A 17,941-nucleotide genomic window follows, 5' to 3' on the forward strand; every position below is an offset into this window, starting at 1 on the left:
AAAAGAGAAAGGAATCAAGAAGATCGGAAGAACAACAGTTTTCTATATCTGCGTATCTCAAAACGGACACACTATTTCCCTCTCCCTAAACGACGCGAAGGAACGTGTAGCTGTGTGCAATGGTCTGCCAGAGTCGACATATTGCGAAACATAAATTCAAATGTAGTCTGCGTCTCCGTTGATCTGCCTATATTAAAAGTGATATAATATATGTACAAAGGTTGATGGCGCCATAAACATTGGGGTAGAGAGCAGATGAGTCGTATTTCCTTTTTGAAGCAGTAGAAAGAGAATAGTTACAAAATAGACTCGTGATTGTGATTATTTGAATAGTTTCATAATGGATTCATAATGTATCCAAAACAAATCATTCTCAGCAAATGGAGTGGTCGTATACGGTTGAGTAAGTGTTGGTATGGAATTGCGTGATATGTATTCAAAAAAGACTCCTTTCACTTTTATAATGTCCTTGATGTACATATACATATACTCCTGAAACGTCTATGATAAATTCAAATTGGATGCGGGCGTTGTATATTGAGAAGCCGGTTTTCAGTTGAAATTGTTCAACTTTGAAAGTGTGTCATGGTAATTCTGATTGTTCCATCAAGTAGATTCTTAATGAATTGTACAGAACAAAAGTAGAACTTCATTTTTGTAGTTGACAACGTTTTGGTACGGGCACCCCCTAGTATGCTATGTACGTATCGACCAAGTAATTTTTTCCTTAAATCGATCAATTTCAGTGCAGAAATGACCATAAATCTCTAGGGAATGCCGGTACAAAAAAGTTGTCAACTACAAAAATAGAAATCTTATTTTAATCTGTATTATCGAAATAAAAAAGTTCCGACATTTTTTCCTCGTCGGTGTTTGCGGACTCAAGCCAAAATTATCAAATTTTGGCTTGAGTCCGCAAACACCGAGGGGGAAAAAATGTCGGAACTTTTTTGTTGCGACAATATTCCTCATTAAAACATACGTGATAGGACAATCAGAATTACTATGATGCTCTCTCTAAATTTGTCATTTTCACCTGAAAACAACCAAAGTTCATAACCTTTGGCCGGTACTGTAGTTGCCAACTTTTTGAAGAAGTCGCTCATCAAAAAATTATAGACAACCAAAGTAGCGACAAGCGCACAGTTCAATCCAGAAGGTTTCCAACTCTTTCCTTTATGCTAAGCCAGGCTGCCTATCTTATCTTATCTTGTCAAATCTAATTCTTGAAAAAACAGTACAAAAATCTGTCTGTTTTCCTAATTATTCTAGACCTATCATTTTCAAGTGAGGTTTGATCTACATCTAAATCCTTTCGCTGTTTAATCCTGTATGTCCCTCAAAATCAATACATTACGCATTTCTAATATTTCGGTTTGAAGATCAAAAAGTTCGCCTGGTCACTCGCTATCAGTTGTCTCCTTATCACTGATCTTGATATCATCTATGGTTTTTTCCTTTCATCAATTATTCTTATCAATTGGTCTCGAGGTCTTTCCTCGCCGCCGATTTGTTATAAAAAAAATTCAGTTTTCTTTTCATTACTGCACCTCTTTTTTTTCTTTCCTTGTTTTTCTTTCTCATTTGTGTGTAGAGAACTTTTCTTTTTTTTTCTTCACATTTTGAATAGTTTCCAATTTTCAGATTTGAAATGCTTTCACGGCACTTGGCTAAACAAATTTCGCAAGTCCGGGCGCTCACCAAGCTTCAATATTTCGTGGTAACTTTTTCAGCCTCATTTCCTCTCTTAATATTCATTTTTCAGACTCGTAAATTCTCTACTGATCCAAACTACGTCATAGACAAAATGGTGTCGTCCACATTCACACACGTGGCAAAATGCCAGCCAGATAGTTTCAGTGCCGAAGAGAAGAATACAAAAGTGTTGGAGCCAAGAACCATAGAGCACAGCTATCGAAAGTTTGTGATCCCGTTGAGCACCGACACAGACAAACAGAAAGAATACTTGAGTGCGTCGGGAAGTGTTCGACTTGGGAAAATTCTGGAAGACTTGGATCATATGGCTGTCCACGTTGCATACGTTCACAATTCTGACAATAGAACGCTTGATGAGCCGATGACTTTGCCAAGGACCATTGTGACAGCGTCCGTTAAAAGAATTGATCTAAACAAGTGAGATTACTGTTTGAAATTTGGCGAATGTGGTTTAATTTCAGAGTAGATATTCATCCGTCTCGTGACATTATCATTGATGGACAAGTCACGTATGCCGGCACGAGTAGTATGCAAGTGTGTCTCCGACTGTTCCAGAATGATGAGAATGAAAATCTGAATCATCTTCTGAAGGCTGAGTTTATAATGGTCTCCCGTGATCCTCTAGATGGCACTAAATCAGTACGTGTTCACGGTCTGACCGCACGGACTCCAGATGAGGCTGAGACTATCAATAGAACCAAGGAGCACTTCCGCAAGATGGGGAACTCGGCGAATCGTCAGCCAACTAATGAAGAGTTCAATTTGATACATAACATGTATAACGAGTTGATTGGGAGAAGTATGGTGCATGATGTGGCGGTCTTGTCGGTGAGCTCTGTTTCAAAACCAAATCTCTCAACATTATTTTCTAGAAATCCGAAATGTGGATGCATAAAACCAATCTATCAGTCACTGAGATCTGCTTCCCAGAATACCAGAACATGTATGGCAAAATATTTGGAGGATTTCTCATGAGAAAGGCTCTCGAGCTGGCTCACACCAATGCAAAGTTATACTGTAAGGGTCGTGTTGCTATCCGATCGATGGATCAAATTGAATTCAAGAAGCCCGTTGAAATCGGTCATGTTCTTCATTTCGATTCGTTTGTCACTTATACCGATGGGCGGTACATTCAAGTCAAAGTGGGCGCCTCGATTTCGGATCAACATCAGCTACCGGAGCTAGCGAAGTTGAATAATCCAACTTTGGGAGAAGAGGTAATAAAAATAGTTTTTCTCTAAACATTCACATTTTTCAGGCCCGTGTCAACACCAACGTCTTCAACTTCACCATGGAAAGTGTAGAGAATCCGAGCGTGCTCAAGGTGGTTCCCAAGCACTATGTGCATACGACAAGCTATTTGGAAGGGCGGCGTCTTCTCAATAATACGTTGAAAAGAATTGTGAATTAGAATCTCTGTTTTGGTAGTATTTTGATATGAATATTTATTTTGTTTATGAATTTATTGATGTTTTGAATGAAGAAATCTTGAAAGCAGTCGATCTATTTTATGTTGAAATTAGACATTTTTCTGACGATTTGTTATCAGCATCACACTTGTCAAGGTCTGGGTACATGGCGTTGAAGCTCAAATTTCCAATTTTTACGAATTTTTTTTTCGCGAAAAAGTCAAATTTTCGACTATCATTTCAGAAATAGAAGAAATTCTGAAAAGTCATCAGAAGTTTTCGCATTTTTGATGAAAAATTTCAAAAATTTCAAAAAATATTGAAAATTGGTTCATTTTTTGAATCCGGGCCTTTGGGTCTATTCGGGCCTTGCCGGGCCTTGACAGGTGTAATCAAAATTGTTTTCTTCTTTTTTTATTAACCCTGATTTGAAGTATAAATTGGGATTTTTCAGAACTTCGAGTTTCCGATTCATTTTTTCAAGTTAAAGTTTAAAATAATTCGTAATACGTATTTTCGCAACAAAAAAGTTCCGACATTTTTTCCTCATCTAAATAGTCAAAAACGTGTACAACTTGATAAAACTTTCTGAAAATGTGCAAAAAAATTACAGCACGAACTCTCGCGTCAATTATGATGCACCGCACGCAACTACGAATTGCGTGCAATTACGAAAGTACTATGCACTATGCATTTTAATTTACGCGCATGTTTGCAACAAGTGGTTTTTTTCCTTGTATTTAAAATTGTAAAATTTGTGAAAAAATACAAATAAAAATTTTCAGAAAACATGTCATCCGATTCAATTATTAAATTGAACATCGGCGGCACCATTTTTCAAACCACAAAAGCCACATTATCAAAATTCAACGGAATGTTCAAAGTGATGATGGAGACTGATATTCCGGTTAGTTCTTCGTTAATTAGTTGACCTCTATTAGAAGATATTATAATTTTAAATTGCTGATTTTCAGGTTGCCAAAGACGAATCCGGTGCGATTTTCATTGACCGATCACCGAAACACTTCGATTCGATTCTGAATTATCTTCGTGATGGAAATATTGTTTTACCGGAGTCAAGAAAAAAAGAAGTGAAGGAAATTGAAAAAGAAGCACATTTCTATTTATTGGATGGTCTCGTCGAGTTGTGCAATCAGAAAATTTCGGAAAAATCGGAAAATTCTCACAAAAAGCTTCTGAAAACAATCGATTGTGATTCGGATCTTCTTCAAATTATTGTCGATCCAATCAAGGTTAGTCAAGAGACAAGTATTCATTGAAATAGTGATTTCAGCCGGTTCTCGTCTTCCACTGCCCAGTAAATAATGTTGGAGGTATTCAATTTCCGCTGGAATTCGATGTTGTAAATTTTATAAAGCAGTACGAACATAAAATGGACGTTTATTTCAGTGAGTTTCAGCGAAAAATCGGAGTTTTTAAGCAGAAAACGAGTTTTTGAATGGAAAATTAAGTTTTTGAATAGAAAAATTGACAAAATCCAGCTAAAACTGGTTTTTTACAAGAACATTTTAGTCTAAACACCATGATTTTCTGCCTCAAACCCATTTTTTTCAGCCTCAAAACCATGATTTTCAGTGTCAAAAGTGTGACTTTCAGCTTCAAAACAGCGATTTTTGCGTGTTCGCGATAGTTCACTCAAAGAAGCAAGAGCAAAAACGAATTTTTGCTACCAATTAACTGTGAAAAAAGAAAATATCACTTTTCAGAACCCTACGAAACCGGACGCTCGGCGAGATGTTTGGAATGGCAATGGACATTTTACAGGAAGAATTATGCCGAAGGAAATCTTCAACGTGACCCTCGTCAAACATTCGGACAACAGCTCGAAGCTAGTCTTAAATTTTTCTTCACCGATTTTCCGGATTTTCAAATTTAAGTTCGTTGTAAGCTGTTAAATCTGGAAATGAGAATGAAAGAGAGTGCGCTAGAGCTTTCAGAAGGTCTATTTCATCATCTGCTGACGTTTCCAGACAAAACCTTTCAGATTCATTTCATTTCAATGTGCGCAATTGGAGCATTCATGACAACCAGTGTGCTTCACCTATACTTCAAAACCGATAAAAATCGATGAAAATATTCGTCGCTTTTATAAAATAAACCGGTTTTTCTTTGGTGAAAAATTGATTTTAATCAGTTTTCACCGGTTTATTTTTTATTTTTACCGGTTTTTTTTGTGAAAATTTAAATTCCACTGCGGTTTTCTATCATATTTTTCTACATTTCCACATGGAAGTCAAGGATGGACTTGCTACTCCATAGTACTATTTACCTAAAGCTATTCGATCTTTAACAAAAATTTCAGTATGTTAGTATGAATGGAACACCAATTCGCACTTTTTTCTGAAAATTTCTGACTTATTGCCATTTTTCAGATAATAAGGAAATAATAAGAAAGAGATAAATTCAATTTTATTAAAACACCAAATCAAGTAAATAAAACACTGACCGTTTCTATCAGTTTCTTCTGATTCTCCAGAAAATGTATTGTGTTCCCAGACTGATTTTCCCAGAATTATGAAAAGCCTGCGACACACATTGCGAGTAAGATCATTTTTATATATAAAACGCGTGTGGGCTCTGTCTGTGGATTTGTCTGTGTGTTTTTCAGGATGTTCGCAAGATTTTTGAGAAATTTGAGGGAGAGCGCGCCATCGGCAAAAGTCGACCCCGCCCTCTCAGCCATGTGAACGCTTTTGAGAGAAGGCCAATAGGGAAATAAGAAGATGGCAGCCGTATGAACCGCCAAAGGCGGGGCAGTGGTAGGGTCATAATACGTCATCAAGTCTTTCCCATTCTATCCCATCTGTCCTCTGTTTACCGTTTTATCGAGCGATCCTATTCAGAATACTAGTTGTTTCTCCCATAAAGTAATTTTAGTGTCCGCATGTCAGTTAAACCGGCGACTCAGAACTTCCTTCCTTCGGCTAAACCCCTGACCCACATATGCCAGGGAGTCATACTACAATATATGTCATTAGAGTCTCGGTGAGGGTTTTTTAATACAAAACATTGTATACCTAATGCATCTACCCACGAAGAAAATTGTACCATTTAATGCATTTTTTTGCAAATTAATGCTATTCACGAATGCAAATTAATGCATTAATCTGCAGTTTTGTACCGTAATCAGAAGCACTGAGAAAATTGTCGGCGCAAAATATCGCAAGCTGGAAATTCCATGCGCCTTTAATTTTTGTGTGGCCGCCCGTAAATCCACTTCGCTTGTAAATCCACACAAACATCGCCCACACAAAAATTAAAGGCGCATGGAATTTCCAGCTTGCGATATTTTGCGCCGACAATTTTCTCAGTGCTTCTGATTACGGTACAAAACTGCAGATTAATGCATTAATTTGCATTCGTGAATAGCATTAATTTGCAAAAAAATGCATTAAATGGTACAATTTTTCTTCGTGGGTAGATGCCAGAGTTGAGCGGAATGCGATTTTTGAAATTGCGGAAGGCGGAAGGCGGAAAGCGGAATAAGAAATTTTTGGGCGGAAGGCGGAAAGCGGAAGACGGAATTCTAAAAAATTCGGCGGAAAGCGGAAGGCGGAAGGCGGAAGCGAAAATTTTTTGGCGGAAGGCGGAAGGCGGAAAGCGGAATGAAAAAAAGGCCAAATGGCGGAAGGCGGAATACAATTTCGTTTTTAAGAAGACTATTTTGGCCTTATTTTGTTGTAAAAAGCCCTTGAAATGGTTAAAGTTGGGTAAAATTTTGTTTTTTTCTTCGGCAAAAACTGATAGTCTTGCTGCGAAAAAACGTAAAAAATATCAGTAAATTGGAGTAGGCAAACATATTTTTCAATCTGATATTCTCTAGGCGGGAGGCGGAAAAAATCATAAAATAGCGGAAGGCGGAAGGCGGAAAGCGGAAATAGGAAAATTTTTGGCGGAAAGCGGAAGGCGGAAGGCGGAATAAAAAAAATTTCGGCGGAAAGCGGAAAGCGGAAGGCGGAAAGAAAAAAGTGGCGGAAAGCGGAAGGCGGAAGGCGGAAGGCGGAATTCCGCTCAACTCTGGTAGATGCATAACACTTTGTCTTGTAGATTCGATCTAGGCCGCAGGTGCCCATCAATTCTCCGCATCGAATCTTCTATCCCATTGACAGTGGACACTCTTGAATTCAGACCGGATAGAATCAAAATTAACCGGAAATTATATCATTTTGAAGTCATTGTGTCCGAAGAATCGTATTTTACCAAGATCACAGTAACTGACCTCTCGGATATGTCGAATTTCATTACAACCTTTGAAGGAGAAGACAACATTCATTACAGTCCCAAACATCTTATCAAAACGATGTTTGGGAGAAATATTCACCCTATTAGAATCAAAAATTTCATGATAAGGATTTTAGATGATTCACTACTGGAGAACCTGAAATTTCAAGTACGAAAGCTTAGAGCGTTTGGACATGACGCTTTGAGAGCTTTTTCAAAGTTCGCTGTTTCAAATTACCCGCTAGAAATTCTAGAACTCGGGAAGCAACTCGATTCTTCTGATTCATGTTTTCGACTAGAATTAGTTAAGACGGCGAAGCTTATTAGATGGGAAGTACTATGTTATGAGTTATTCGCAACAAAAATGGAACGTGTGAAGTCTTTGGGCAATGAACATATTATGATCGCCACTATCGGAACGTTTTCGGATCTCAATAGTCTATGCGAGTTAGCTCAACACTGGGCAAGCAATGAGCGCACAGACGGAAATTCGATTGCTATTATAATATCTGTAGCAACTTCCTATCAAATGTGGTATTTGCTCCAGAACAGACTTGGAGCATTCATTACAACAACTTTGTGAGTTTTTGACTTTTGAAATCACCTTTGTTTTTTATTTAGGAACGAAGACGGCGATGAAACGGTTGGTCTCGCTCTGCAAATGGAAAACAATCGTCTTCTCCACATTTATAGTATTCCACTTCGAATTCGTAAGGAAGAGTGTTTTTTCTACATGGAAGTCAAGGATAGACTTGCTACTCCATACTAGTAATTACTTTATGCACCTATTCACGAAGAAAAAGTGCAAATTAAAATGCCACATTTTGCATTTTAATGCTATTCACGAATGCACTTTAATGTGCATAAAAAACACTTTAATTCGAATTAATCTGCATTAAAAAGCGAATTAAAATGCACATCGTGGCGAGATATCTTAATTAATGTGCATGCGCCTTTAAGATTTGTGTCGATTTACGGATTTTCTTAAAGGCGCATGCACATTAATTAAGATATCTCGCCACGATGTGCATTTTAATTCGCTTTTTAATGCAGATTAATTCGAATTAAAGTGTTTTTTAGTGTTCCGATTCGCGAGACGATTCTCGCAATTCTCGCTGTTTCTCGTTCTCGCATTACTCGCATTTTATATTTTAGTCTTGCGTGAATGCGAGAATATTTTCATTCTCGCAAATGCTCGCATATTTCTCGCCTCGCAAATGCTCGTTCTCGCACGTGATCGCATTTTCTAATGCTCGCGTGATGATCGCAAAAAATATTGCGAGACTCGCGAGTCTCGCAATCGTACGTGAACTACAGTACATTTCACTGTTTTCCTCTGTTTTTAATAATGAGAATCATAAAAATAAAAGGAACGTGGCGGACTTATTCATTTTCTTCTCTTGGGGAGTCATGGGGGGGTTATTGAAATGTTTGGCGGGCTGTCATGAAAACCCAGAACGCTAGAACAGAATGAAAACTTTTTATGTAAACGAGTACGTAGAATTCTATGAACAAATTTTCTATTTGCCTGAAGAACAAGTCAGAATGAAAATTGTGATTAAACTTTGAACTTGAAAAAATGTTGCGGTCTTTAATCATAAGAAATACAATAGGATGTTCAATCCATCTAATTTATAATTACGTTTTCAGGTCACCCAAGCAAACTTGACTAATAAAACGTTGGCCTAATTTACCAAAAACTTCAAAATACATATGTCCAAAAATGTTTTTGTCTAATAAACGGCTGAAAATGTTCCCTGACGTTTGAAACATACTGTAATTTAACTCAACCCAATTAAATTAGTTTTTCGGATAATTTACGTGACTTCAAAGTTTCCATTTTGGTACTCACAAAACCCTGAATAACTTATTTCATAAAATCGTTTTGCAAGATTGGAATGCATATTCGAAATCAGTGCAAAATTTCCGATCTAGTGATATCTGTCTCGACCCATAAATCCATCTCGACTGGGGTTTCTTCCCTTGTAAGAAAAATGCTATTTTCAAATGCGAGTCTCGCGAGTCTCGCAATTTTTTGCGATCTTCACGCGAGAATTTGAAAAATGCGATCATCTGCGAGAACGAGAAATGAAAGAACGAGAAAATGCGAGCATTTGCGAGAACGAGAATATTCTCGCATTCACGCCAAACAAACATATAAAATGCGAGTACTGAGTGTGCGAGAAATGCGAGATTTCTCGCGCTCGGCGAGCATTGCTGATCGCTTGTCGGAACACTAGTGTTTTTTATGCACATTAAAGTGCATTCGTGAATAGCATTAAAATGCAAAATGTGGCATTTTAATTTGCACTTTTTCTTCGTGAATAGGTGCATAACTAAAGCTATTTTTATGATATTTTTTCCAGTTTTTCCAGATAGCCACTTATTTCAGAAAGATAAAACCAACTTTATTAAAATATCAAATCAAGTAAATAAAACGCTTCAACAGTTTACCCTGATTCCCCCGAATCAAATGGTCCTATTTCCGCATCACTCTGCGTTTGATTCTCCACCTCATCTGACATCTTCATATCGGCACCACATGGAGTTCTCCGACAGCAGCAACACCAGATACAACAAACTACCGAAAGGATGATAACAAGAAGGGTGACACCAGCGACTGTCCACCAGAACCAAGATTGCATCCAGAATTCACAGAAGAAGAGTTTATCGCAGCACAATTTGTACTTTTCTTTGTCGAGTTCCGTCTTGCGTGGTTTTCCTGCGTCCACATCTACAGTATCAAGTTTAGATGTGGTTTCGGACCGGTAACAGCTTACAATCTCTGCATACCCTTGCCTGATAACTCGCTGATTCGTCCTCCAACAGAGTGCCATTCGATTTTCCCATATTTTGTTGCTGATAGTGAAGATGCTCAAGTTTCTCAAACTAATTGTTGGTTTTTTTTTTAAATATATATAGGGTGCCCTATGAACGAAACCTCTGGGGCAGAGGGGTACCATCTTCGTCAGAGGTTACTAGAGTGAGGAACACTGAAGGCCGTGCTGGAAAAACATTTGTTTCTATCAGAATAATCCGTAACTTATTGGTTTCTAAATCGTTTAGGATTGAATCTGAATTCTTGGCATCAAGCACTGAAATATAAGCCTAAGCACGTTGAGACCCACGCTACCTATGCAAACTCGCTATAAAAAAGACATGGTCCGCATTACGTGAACATTAGAAACTATTTTCCTACTGAAAATTTTAGGATCCGTGAAAATATTAAATTCCCACATGCTTTCTCATTAGAGCGTGTTCGCATAGGAAGCCTGGGTTTCAACGTGCCTAAGAGAGTGGTGGAAAGTGGTCCCCCACAAGAATCACATTTACAACAAAACACCGACAATGTCGTGGTTGTAAAATGATTATGAAATCTGAATCCAGCAGGAATCAATACACCTATCATACATATGTCATCGCTATCTAGGAATACTCCCGAGTGAAGAATCGGAGGTGTCACGACAACAAAACATGTTTTATCTAAAATAGTTTTCAAAGTTTATTTTTTAATAATAACAAAAAGCCATCAAGCTATTCACTTTTTCCTCTTTGAAATTTTGTTCTTGCTGCTTTTCTTGGTGCTTCCTTGGTCCTTACTCCCTTTTCCTGATTTCGACTTGAAGAACCCTTTCTTCTTCTGATCTCCAGAAGTCTTTCCTTCGGCTGCTTTTGGTCCACGTTTTCGTGTGCAAATGAAGACAAGAATCATGATGGAAACCATACCAATTACAAGGAAAGCACCTGCACCAGCGCAAACGTATATGAACCAAGACTGATGGTAGAATGAACAGAGTTCCAACAGCTCACAGCAAATCTTGTACTTATAACTCATGCCTTTCTTGTAATCGGGTGTTCCCAAGACTGTAAGATTGATATGTTTTGCTTTTATCGGTCTGCGAACTCCCGCCTTTAAAGGCTCACGAAATTTGTTCGAATAGGTCTTGCAGTTAAAAAATTTCAATTACGAGACAAATCTGAACAAATTCCACGCGTCTGCAAATCGAGCCGGCCTGTTAACTCACAAGAATGGCATTGAGGACGGAAAAGCTCAGTAGTTGCTTCTTTGGCAAACGACGGGCTGCTTGGAAAGTACAACTTTCATTTGTCATAAGCATTTATAGCGATATTCATTTGTTTCTCTGCGTAGTCAATCATTTCTCCCTTCATTTTCGTTCGAAATTTGAAGTTCGTCTTGATTAGATTTCGAAGTGTAATTTTCTTTCAAACTGATTGATATAGGAGTTTGTGAAGCTATTTATAATCTTCTACGATCAGATAAGAAGAAAAACTGAGAGATGTGACCTTTTGATAAACAGTTTGATAAGAATCATGATGAAGATGAAAGATAAGCTTCGGTTTAAGAAGCGCTCTAAGATTTTCTTGTATTTTGAAAAAATGTTTTGTTTTTTTTTTTTTAATACATCACTAGTATTTAAATTGGAAATAGGACAAGTGACACATTAACCCCTTCCTCCATAAATCAATCTCACAAAATGTGACTCATACTTTCCCTCCCTTTCCTTTCTTCTTGTTTCCCAGACAAACATTCTCAGATTGTTCTTTTGTTCTTCTGTCAAAAATAAATCTTCATCCCAAAAACATCAGAATGCCCCCCGTCCACCTCTTGGTTCTTGGACTCGTTCTCTTCCAGTGTATCAATAATGTCACCTCTGCCCCGTTACCATCATCATTACCCAGTATAATCGATAGTTTGGATGATTTCGAAACAATGTTGGGATATCACTCTCTGCCGCAGAATTTCACAGAACCAACTAATATTGTTGTAGCAGGGCGGCGAGCGGAGTAAGAAACGATTTTTGAACGATGTTTGAAATTAAACAAATATATTTTCCAGTTTCAACGAACCTGGAAGATACAATGTTGCTGATGGTGCCAATGGAACAGTTAAACTAATAGCACAGTGATAATTGGAATTCCTTTCTAAAGTTTGATGAATTATGCTAAATTCCTCGTTTTCCTGTTTTCCGATATAAGATTATAATTCGCAGTTTTTGTTGTTTGAAGTATTTTTAAATTTAAAAATAAAATAATAAATTCAGAAAATATTTTTGAATTTCAGACCTACTACTGTAGCCGCGGTGTTTGCGTATTTGCTTACCGTACTCACTCAATGAAAATTTTCGAAATTGCTCACTCTAAAATATTTTCAGTCCGATTTTACTTCAAATTCTTGTTTTTCTACTCAAATACTCACATATTAAAATTATATTCTTACATTTTCAGGACGAACTCTCCCAAAATGTCTACCATATCGAAGAAATTTGTTCTAAAGCACACATTTAAAAATGTATCGAGTATTATCGAGAAGAAGCCAGTGTTTAGTGGAGAGGAAGAACATTTCAATGTTCCCTGGTATGTGGAGCATGTTGAGAACAAGTTATACGCAACAGATATGGGAATTTCATTCAAAAAATTCGTTAAAAAACGGGGTTTTTGTATTAAAAGCAAAATTTTTTCGCAAAGAAATTTTTGTCAAAAATCCAATGTACGCCTGAGTTTTTATCATACTTGCAAAATATCGGCCCGACCCGGCTCGGGCCAGGCCGGTAGAGAAAGTTGCCGGCCCGGAGTCAAAAAATGAGCACAAATTTTTCGAAATTTTTTAAAATTTTCGTCAAAAATAGTCAAAAATCCTATGTAAACTTGAGTTTTATCGGTATGTAAAAACATAGTCGGCCCGTTGCAAGTATGGTTTTTATCGATATTTGAAAACGCAGTCGGAAATTCTACTTTTTTGCAAAAAATCAAATTTCTGAACGATTTCGACTTTCCCCTATGTTCAGTTTCCTATTTTCAGGCGCATCTATATAGCTCGTAACGACGGAAATCTCTCATTTTATCTGAACTGCCCAAAATCGTTCAAAATCGGAAACTGGTCCGTTAAAACCCAAATTCAACTGAGAATCGTGTCTGGATATAATCGATTTCTGAGTGCAGAGAACACATTTGGCAATACTAACCCGCAAAATCTGTTCACTTCTTATGGATTCGCTAGTTTTATGAATTGGGAGACAATGATGACGGAATGTGTTATTAATGACACATTAGAAGTCGAAGCACATGTTTTGATCGAAAAAATGACTGGATTTAACGAAGAAAGGTTGATTTATTTCAATGATGAAGATCTGTCAGATGTTATGATGCTTATCGGAGAAAATAAGTTTTATTTGTCGAAACAGGTAACATTTTCAGGAAAAAAACAGCTTTTTATAGATTTTCTGTCTGTTTTCTTGCTGTTCAACGCAATATATTATGAATTCAATTTTTTCTGTGCATGAGAAGACCGCGCCGCACACACGCGGCGGCCACGCCCATTTTTTACGACACTGTTCAAAAATGGAACGCAGCGTTAAAATGGGAGTGGGCGTGGTCGCCGCGTGTGTGCGGCGCGGTCTTCTCATGCACAGAAAAAATTGAATTCATAATAACTGGTTTTAAAACTGTGGAGTATCGATAAATTTTTTAATAAAAACGCGAGGCTGGTGCACCTTTGCCGCTTTTTTTTTTCAGATTTTGACATTCAAAAGTTGATTTTCGTCTTAAAATCAACATTTTCCACTCGATACATTCAAAAGTTGATTTTCATCTTAAAATCAACATTTTCCACTCGATTCTCTCGAGACTTACACTGAAAACCGTGAAAATAGTATTTAAAAAACTTATTTTTTACTGAAAATTGTCAAGTCTATTAAAAACTCATTTTTATGGTGTTTAATTGTAAAAATGACGTTTTGAAAGCAAAAATTAGGAAAAATGTTTACTTTTGTTAATTTTGGGCTGAAAATAATTGGTTTTGGGTGATTTTATGTCGTTTTCAACCCTGAAAACTATTTTTACAGCAAAAATCACAAAAAAAAACCGCTCAAAGCCGCATAAATTAGTCCGAAACGAAAAAAAAACTGTCTGGAAATCTAAAATGGCGAATTTCTCCATTGTTCAACTAAATGTCGATAATGTTAGCTCAGCTTAAATTGTTTTCATCGCAAAAAAACGATTTTTTTATAGCAAAATACACAAAAAATCGCTTTAAACTCTATAAATTAACCCGAAAACGGTCGATTTTTCACTTTTTGACAACTTTTCATTGACAAGTATCGCGGAATATTTCATGTTAGGAACTACGAGCGCCGAATTAGGCAATTCTCAACAGATACTCCTAGTATATGTGCAAAATGAATAAAAATACCTAATTGCACTATTTAACAAAAATGTTTTTTTTCAGTTCCTTGCCTCACAATCCTCATACTTCAAGAGTCTCTTCATCGAAAAACACAAGAAAACCAGTAAATTGGCTCTCCCATTCATCGATTCGGATGATTTTCAGAAACTTCTCGAACTTCTTCACGGACACCCCGTTATCAATGGTATCTATTCAAACATTCTCTGATTCTCTGGTATTCTTAAATTTCAGAGAATAACGTCGAAGGAATCGTTCTTCTTGCGAAACTCATCGATTCTCCGTTAGCCAAACGACAATGCGAGGAGTTTCTGGTAGAAAAATCAAAGAAATCGCTGCAAAAGAGAATGCAAATGGCGGAAAGATATAAACTGAAGAAGTTGGCGAGTTTCTGTGCGGAATCATTGAATGTTCCAGTTGAAAGCGTTCCAGTCATGCAACCGAAGCTTGATAATGTTGAAAATGTGATTCCAAATCACGCATTCCATGCCCAGACCGGTAAGCAGTACGCTCTTTTGAACATTTTGTCAATTTTGCGCCAAGAAAAATGCGTTTTGAATGCGGCTCCGGGACATTTCGCTGCCATGAGCTCCACAGCCATGAGCACCGTTATTCCAGTAAAAACTTGACTTTTTCAGATAATAAACTATTCGAAAAGTCAAAAATCAGTTTTATAGTTTTCATAGAGAAGACCAGAAGAAATTTTGACCAAAAAAACTTTTATTTAAATTTTCAAGTTGAATACTGTTTTTCTCGTAGAATTATCGATTTTTGTAATTTTCTGAACCTTTTAATTTTGTTTGTATGGTTAGTTCTACCGGGAAAACGGTTTTGCAGCATTCTCAAAAAGAAGTCTTTTTGGTCGAAATTTCTTATGGTCCCCTTTATGAAAACCACAAATCTTAACTTGTTTCAGCCAACTCACCACCTCCACTTATTACTCTAAAAACTATTGATGAAGTGATGGAATACAAAAGTAATTCCGCACTCATCGATACTTCTTCGACTGTTCTTGATGAAAGTTCCAATAAAGGATTGAAATGGTAAAAAAAAAGGATTTTTCAGGCCTAAAAATGAGTTTTTTACAGGAAAATATACTTTTTGTTGTAAAATATCGAAAATTAACTAGATTGTCGTCGTATTTGACAGGCGACGTTTCTAGAAACTTACCTTGGTCATGGAGTCACTTTTGAGTTATTGCACGTGACCTATATCATTGGAATGCTGAGAATACGCTGTATTCAAATATATATATTCAGTTTTCGCTCTCGATAATCGAGGCTCGATTCCTGGTATTCGAGAAAAGCGGGGTCAAAGTTCGGAAAATTACCACTTATTACCTTATTACGCGCTACTATTATGAGTTCACTTTTTTCTGTGCATGAGAAGACCGCGGCGGCCACACCCATTTTTTGCGACAGTTCAAAAATGGAACGCAGCGTTAAAATGGGAGTGGGCGTTGTCGCGGCACGTGTGCAGCGCGGTCTTCTCATGCACAGAAAAAAATGAAATAGTTTTTTTTCTCTATTTTTCAAAACTTTGACCCCGTTTTTCTCGAATACCTGGCCCCAGGACAAAAACTTAATAAATATTTGGAATCAGTGTTTTTTTTTAGCTTTCCAATTATATAGGTCTGCTGTTTTGCTATATTTTTCGGGCTTAAGAATGAGTTTTTCACAGAAAAAAAGCTTTTTGTTGTGAGGTACCAGATATTAATTTAATTTGTCGAAAAATTGAATAAAAATCGGTTGTTTCAGCGTCTGGAATGGATATATGATCTACCAAAAAGGACCAATCAGTTTGACATGGAATTTCGATTGGAAAGAATTGAAATCTCAAGGAATTGATGGATTATCAGGAGATATTCAGTTGAAATCCCCTGATAACTCATTCCCTCCTTTCTTGATCCCAGTTGATTTAACAGAATCCACTCAGATGATTGAACACGTGATTGGAAATGCAGCAAATGATATTCGTGTCGCGTTCGAATATCATTTCATTCCTATATACTCATATCGAGATGTTACTGTGATCATAGAAGAAAGTAATCCAGAACTTGAAATCTTCCTCCCGTCGAAGAAAAATGACACTATTTTAGTGGTTGATGCAAAGTTGCTCTATGTCAATAAATCTGTAAGAGAAATTAGTTTGGGGAAAGGCCATGAAGTCAGTTTGGAGTTATGACACGGGACCTGTATCATTGGAAAGCTGAGAAACCTCTGACTTCAAATATTTATTCAGTTGTTGCCCTCGATGTCTGGTATTCGAGAAAAAACGAGGTCAAAGTTCTGAAAAATGTGAAATTATTACCTTTCTGACACGAGAAATGTTTGAATTTTCGCATTTTTCAGAACCTTGTTTTTCTCGAATCCCAGGCCTTGAGGACAAAAGCAAAATATATATTTGAAATCAGTGTTTTCTCAGCTTTCCAATGATATAGGTCACGTCTCATAACTCCAAACTGACTCTATGATCTTCCCTAGTTAGCCTCTCGGTTCATTTTCATTTTCAGTTCCTTTCCTACCATTCGGATTATTTCGAGGAATTATTCTCCAAAGATGGGGAAAGTGAGAATCAAAATCAATATTCCATTGATGACGTCAAATATGAGGATTTCGAATTACTCATCAGAGCTATTCATCCGTATACCGGCTTTCCGGATGGTAAGAATCTAATTCGAGTTGTGATATGATACAACTTATTAGCAGTCCACCCTTCTTACAACTGCGCCCCATCGCGAATGAGAGAGTATCGGTGAAAGACGCAGAGTTTTTTTCTCGCGCCGACACAGATTTTCACTGTTTATGACCTACTTTCGCTGTTTTTCACAAGTTTTTGTAAATTATTATGAAAAATAGCGAAAATAGGTCAAAAACTGAAAATCTGTGACGGCGCGAGAAAAAAACTCTGCGTCTCTCACTGATACTCTCTTGTTTGCGGTGGAGCGCATTTGTAAAATAAGTAAAGCAAAAATAGGTTTTTTTTTCAGAAAATCGTATTCCGCGACTTCTGGAAATGGCATCCCGCTTCAAGGTACCATCTGTCATCGGTCAAGTTGAGCATCATCTTCTCAACAACTCAAAACTGGATAATATCAAAATGATATGGATTGCTGATAAATATCGAATGCAGCGTCTTTTGGACAAGTCTATCAGTCTGATGGATTCCAAAAAGAAAGCTGTAGACGTTAAGAGTTCTCCAGAATACTCCGAATTGTCCAGTGATACAAAAGGAAGACTTTTCGAGAGACTCGTCCTTCTTCTCTAAATTTTTTTGAAATGCTTTACCCTTGTTAAACCCTGTTTTCTTGTTGTTATTGTGTTGTTTTTTTGGTATTTCACCACTCTTTGTTATTTGCAACTGCATTCTTATA

The 17,941-nt window shown here is 37.1% G+C and overlaps 7 protein-coding genes across 7 annotated transcripts; 5 read left to right on the forward strand and 2 right to left on the reverse strand.

Annotated features, from left to right (window-relative positions):
• Positions 1–1,651: 1,651 nt before the first annotated feature.
• Positions 1,652–3,127, forward strand: GCK72_008118 (uncharacterized protein; the record flags this gene model as incomplete). The annotated part of the gene is made up of 5 exons (XM_053726648.1): positions 1,652–1,720; positions 1,766–2,133; positions 2,178–2,544; positions 2,589–2,858; positions 2,975–3,127. The coding sequence occupies 5 exons, from the start codon at positions 1,652–1,654 to the stop codon at positions 3,125–3,127; spliced, it is 1,227 nt and encodes a 408-aa protein (XP_053590842.1).
• Positions 3,128–3,915: 788 nt separating this feature from the next.
• Positions 3,916–5,022, forward strand: GCK72_008119 (uncharacterized protein; the record flags this gene model as incomplete). Its single annotated transcript, XM_053726649.1, has 4 exons — positions 3,916–4,032; positions 4,100–4,378; positions 4,504–4,534; positions 4,853–5,022. 4 exons carry the CDS (start codon positions 3,916–3,918, stop codon positions 5,020–5,022), a joined length of 597 nt encoding a protein of 198 aa, XP_053590843.1.
• A 2,709-nt stretch (positions 5,023–7,731) lies between these two features.
• Positions 7,732–8,136, forward strand: GCK72_008120 (uncharacterized protein; the record flags this gene model as incomplete). Its single annotated transcript, XM_003105767.2, has 2 exons — positions 7,732–7,946; positions 7,989–8,136. The coding sequence occupies 2 exons, from the start codon at positions 7,732–7,734 to the stop codon at positions 8,134–8,136; spliced, it is 363 nt and encodes a 120-aa protein (XP_003105815.2).
• A 1,681-nt stretch (positions 8,137–9,817) lies between these two features.
• On the reverse strand, positions 9,818–10,217 carry GCK72_008121 (uncharacterized protein; the record flags this gene model as incomplete). The annotated part of the gene is made up of 2 exons (XM_053726650.1): positions 9,818–10,101; positions 10,148–10,217. 2 exons carry the CDS (start codon positions 10,215–10,217, stop codon positions 9,818–9,820), a joined length of 354 nt encoding a protein of 117 aa, XP_053590844.1.
• Positions 10,218–10,905: 688 nt separating this feature from the next.
• Positions 10,906–11,202, reverse strand: GCK72_008122 (uncharacterized protein; the record flags this gene model as incomplete). The annotated part of the gene is made up of 1 exon (XM_003105762.2): positions 10,906–11,202. One exon carries the CDS (start codon positions 11,200–11,202, stop codon positions 10,906–10,908), a length of 297 nt encoding a protein of 98 aa, XP_003105810.2.
• A 774-nt stretch (positions 11,203–11,976) lies between these two features.
• Positions 11,977–12,295, forward strand: GCK72_008123 (uncharacterized protein; the record flags this gene model as incomplete). Its single annotated transcript, XM_053726651.1, has 2 exons — positions 11,977–12,173; positions 12,226–12,295. The coding sequence occupies 2 exons, from the start codon at positions 11,977–11,979 to the stop codon at positions 12,293–12,295; spliced, it is 267 nt and encodes an 88-aa protein (XP_053590845.1).
• Positions 12,296–12,630: 335 nt separating this feature from the next.
• GCK72_008124 (uncharacterized protein) lies at positions 12,631–17,835 on the forward strand (the record flags this gene model as incomplete). The annotated part of the gene is made up of 8 exons (XM_053726652.1): positions 12,631–12,743; positions 13,189–13,570; positions 14,614–14,755; positions 14,803–15,066; positions 15,485–15,611; positions 16,326–16,701; positions 17,081–17,231; positions 17,558–17,835. The coding sequence occupies 8 exons, from the start codon at positions 12,631–12,633 to the stop codon at positions 17,833–17,835; spliced, it is 1,833 nt and encodes a 610-aa protein (XP_053590846.1).
• Between the last annotated feature and the right edge of the window lie 106 nt (positions 17,836–17,941).

The sequence above is a fragment of the Caenorhabditis remanei genome, chromosome II (assembly GCF_010183535.1).
Source record: "Caenorhabditis remanei strain PX506 chromosome II, whole genome shotgun sequence".
NCBI lineage: Eukaryota > Metazoa > Nematoda > Chromadorea > Rhabditida > Rhabditidae > Caenorhabditis > Caenorhabditis remanei.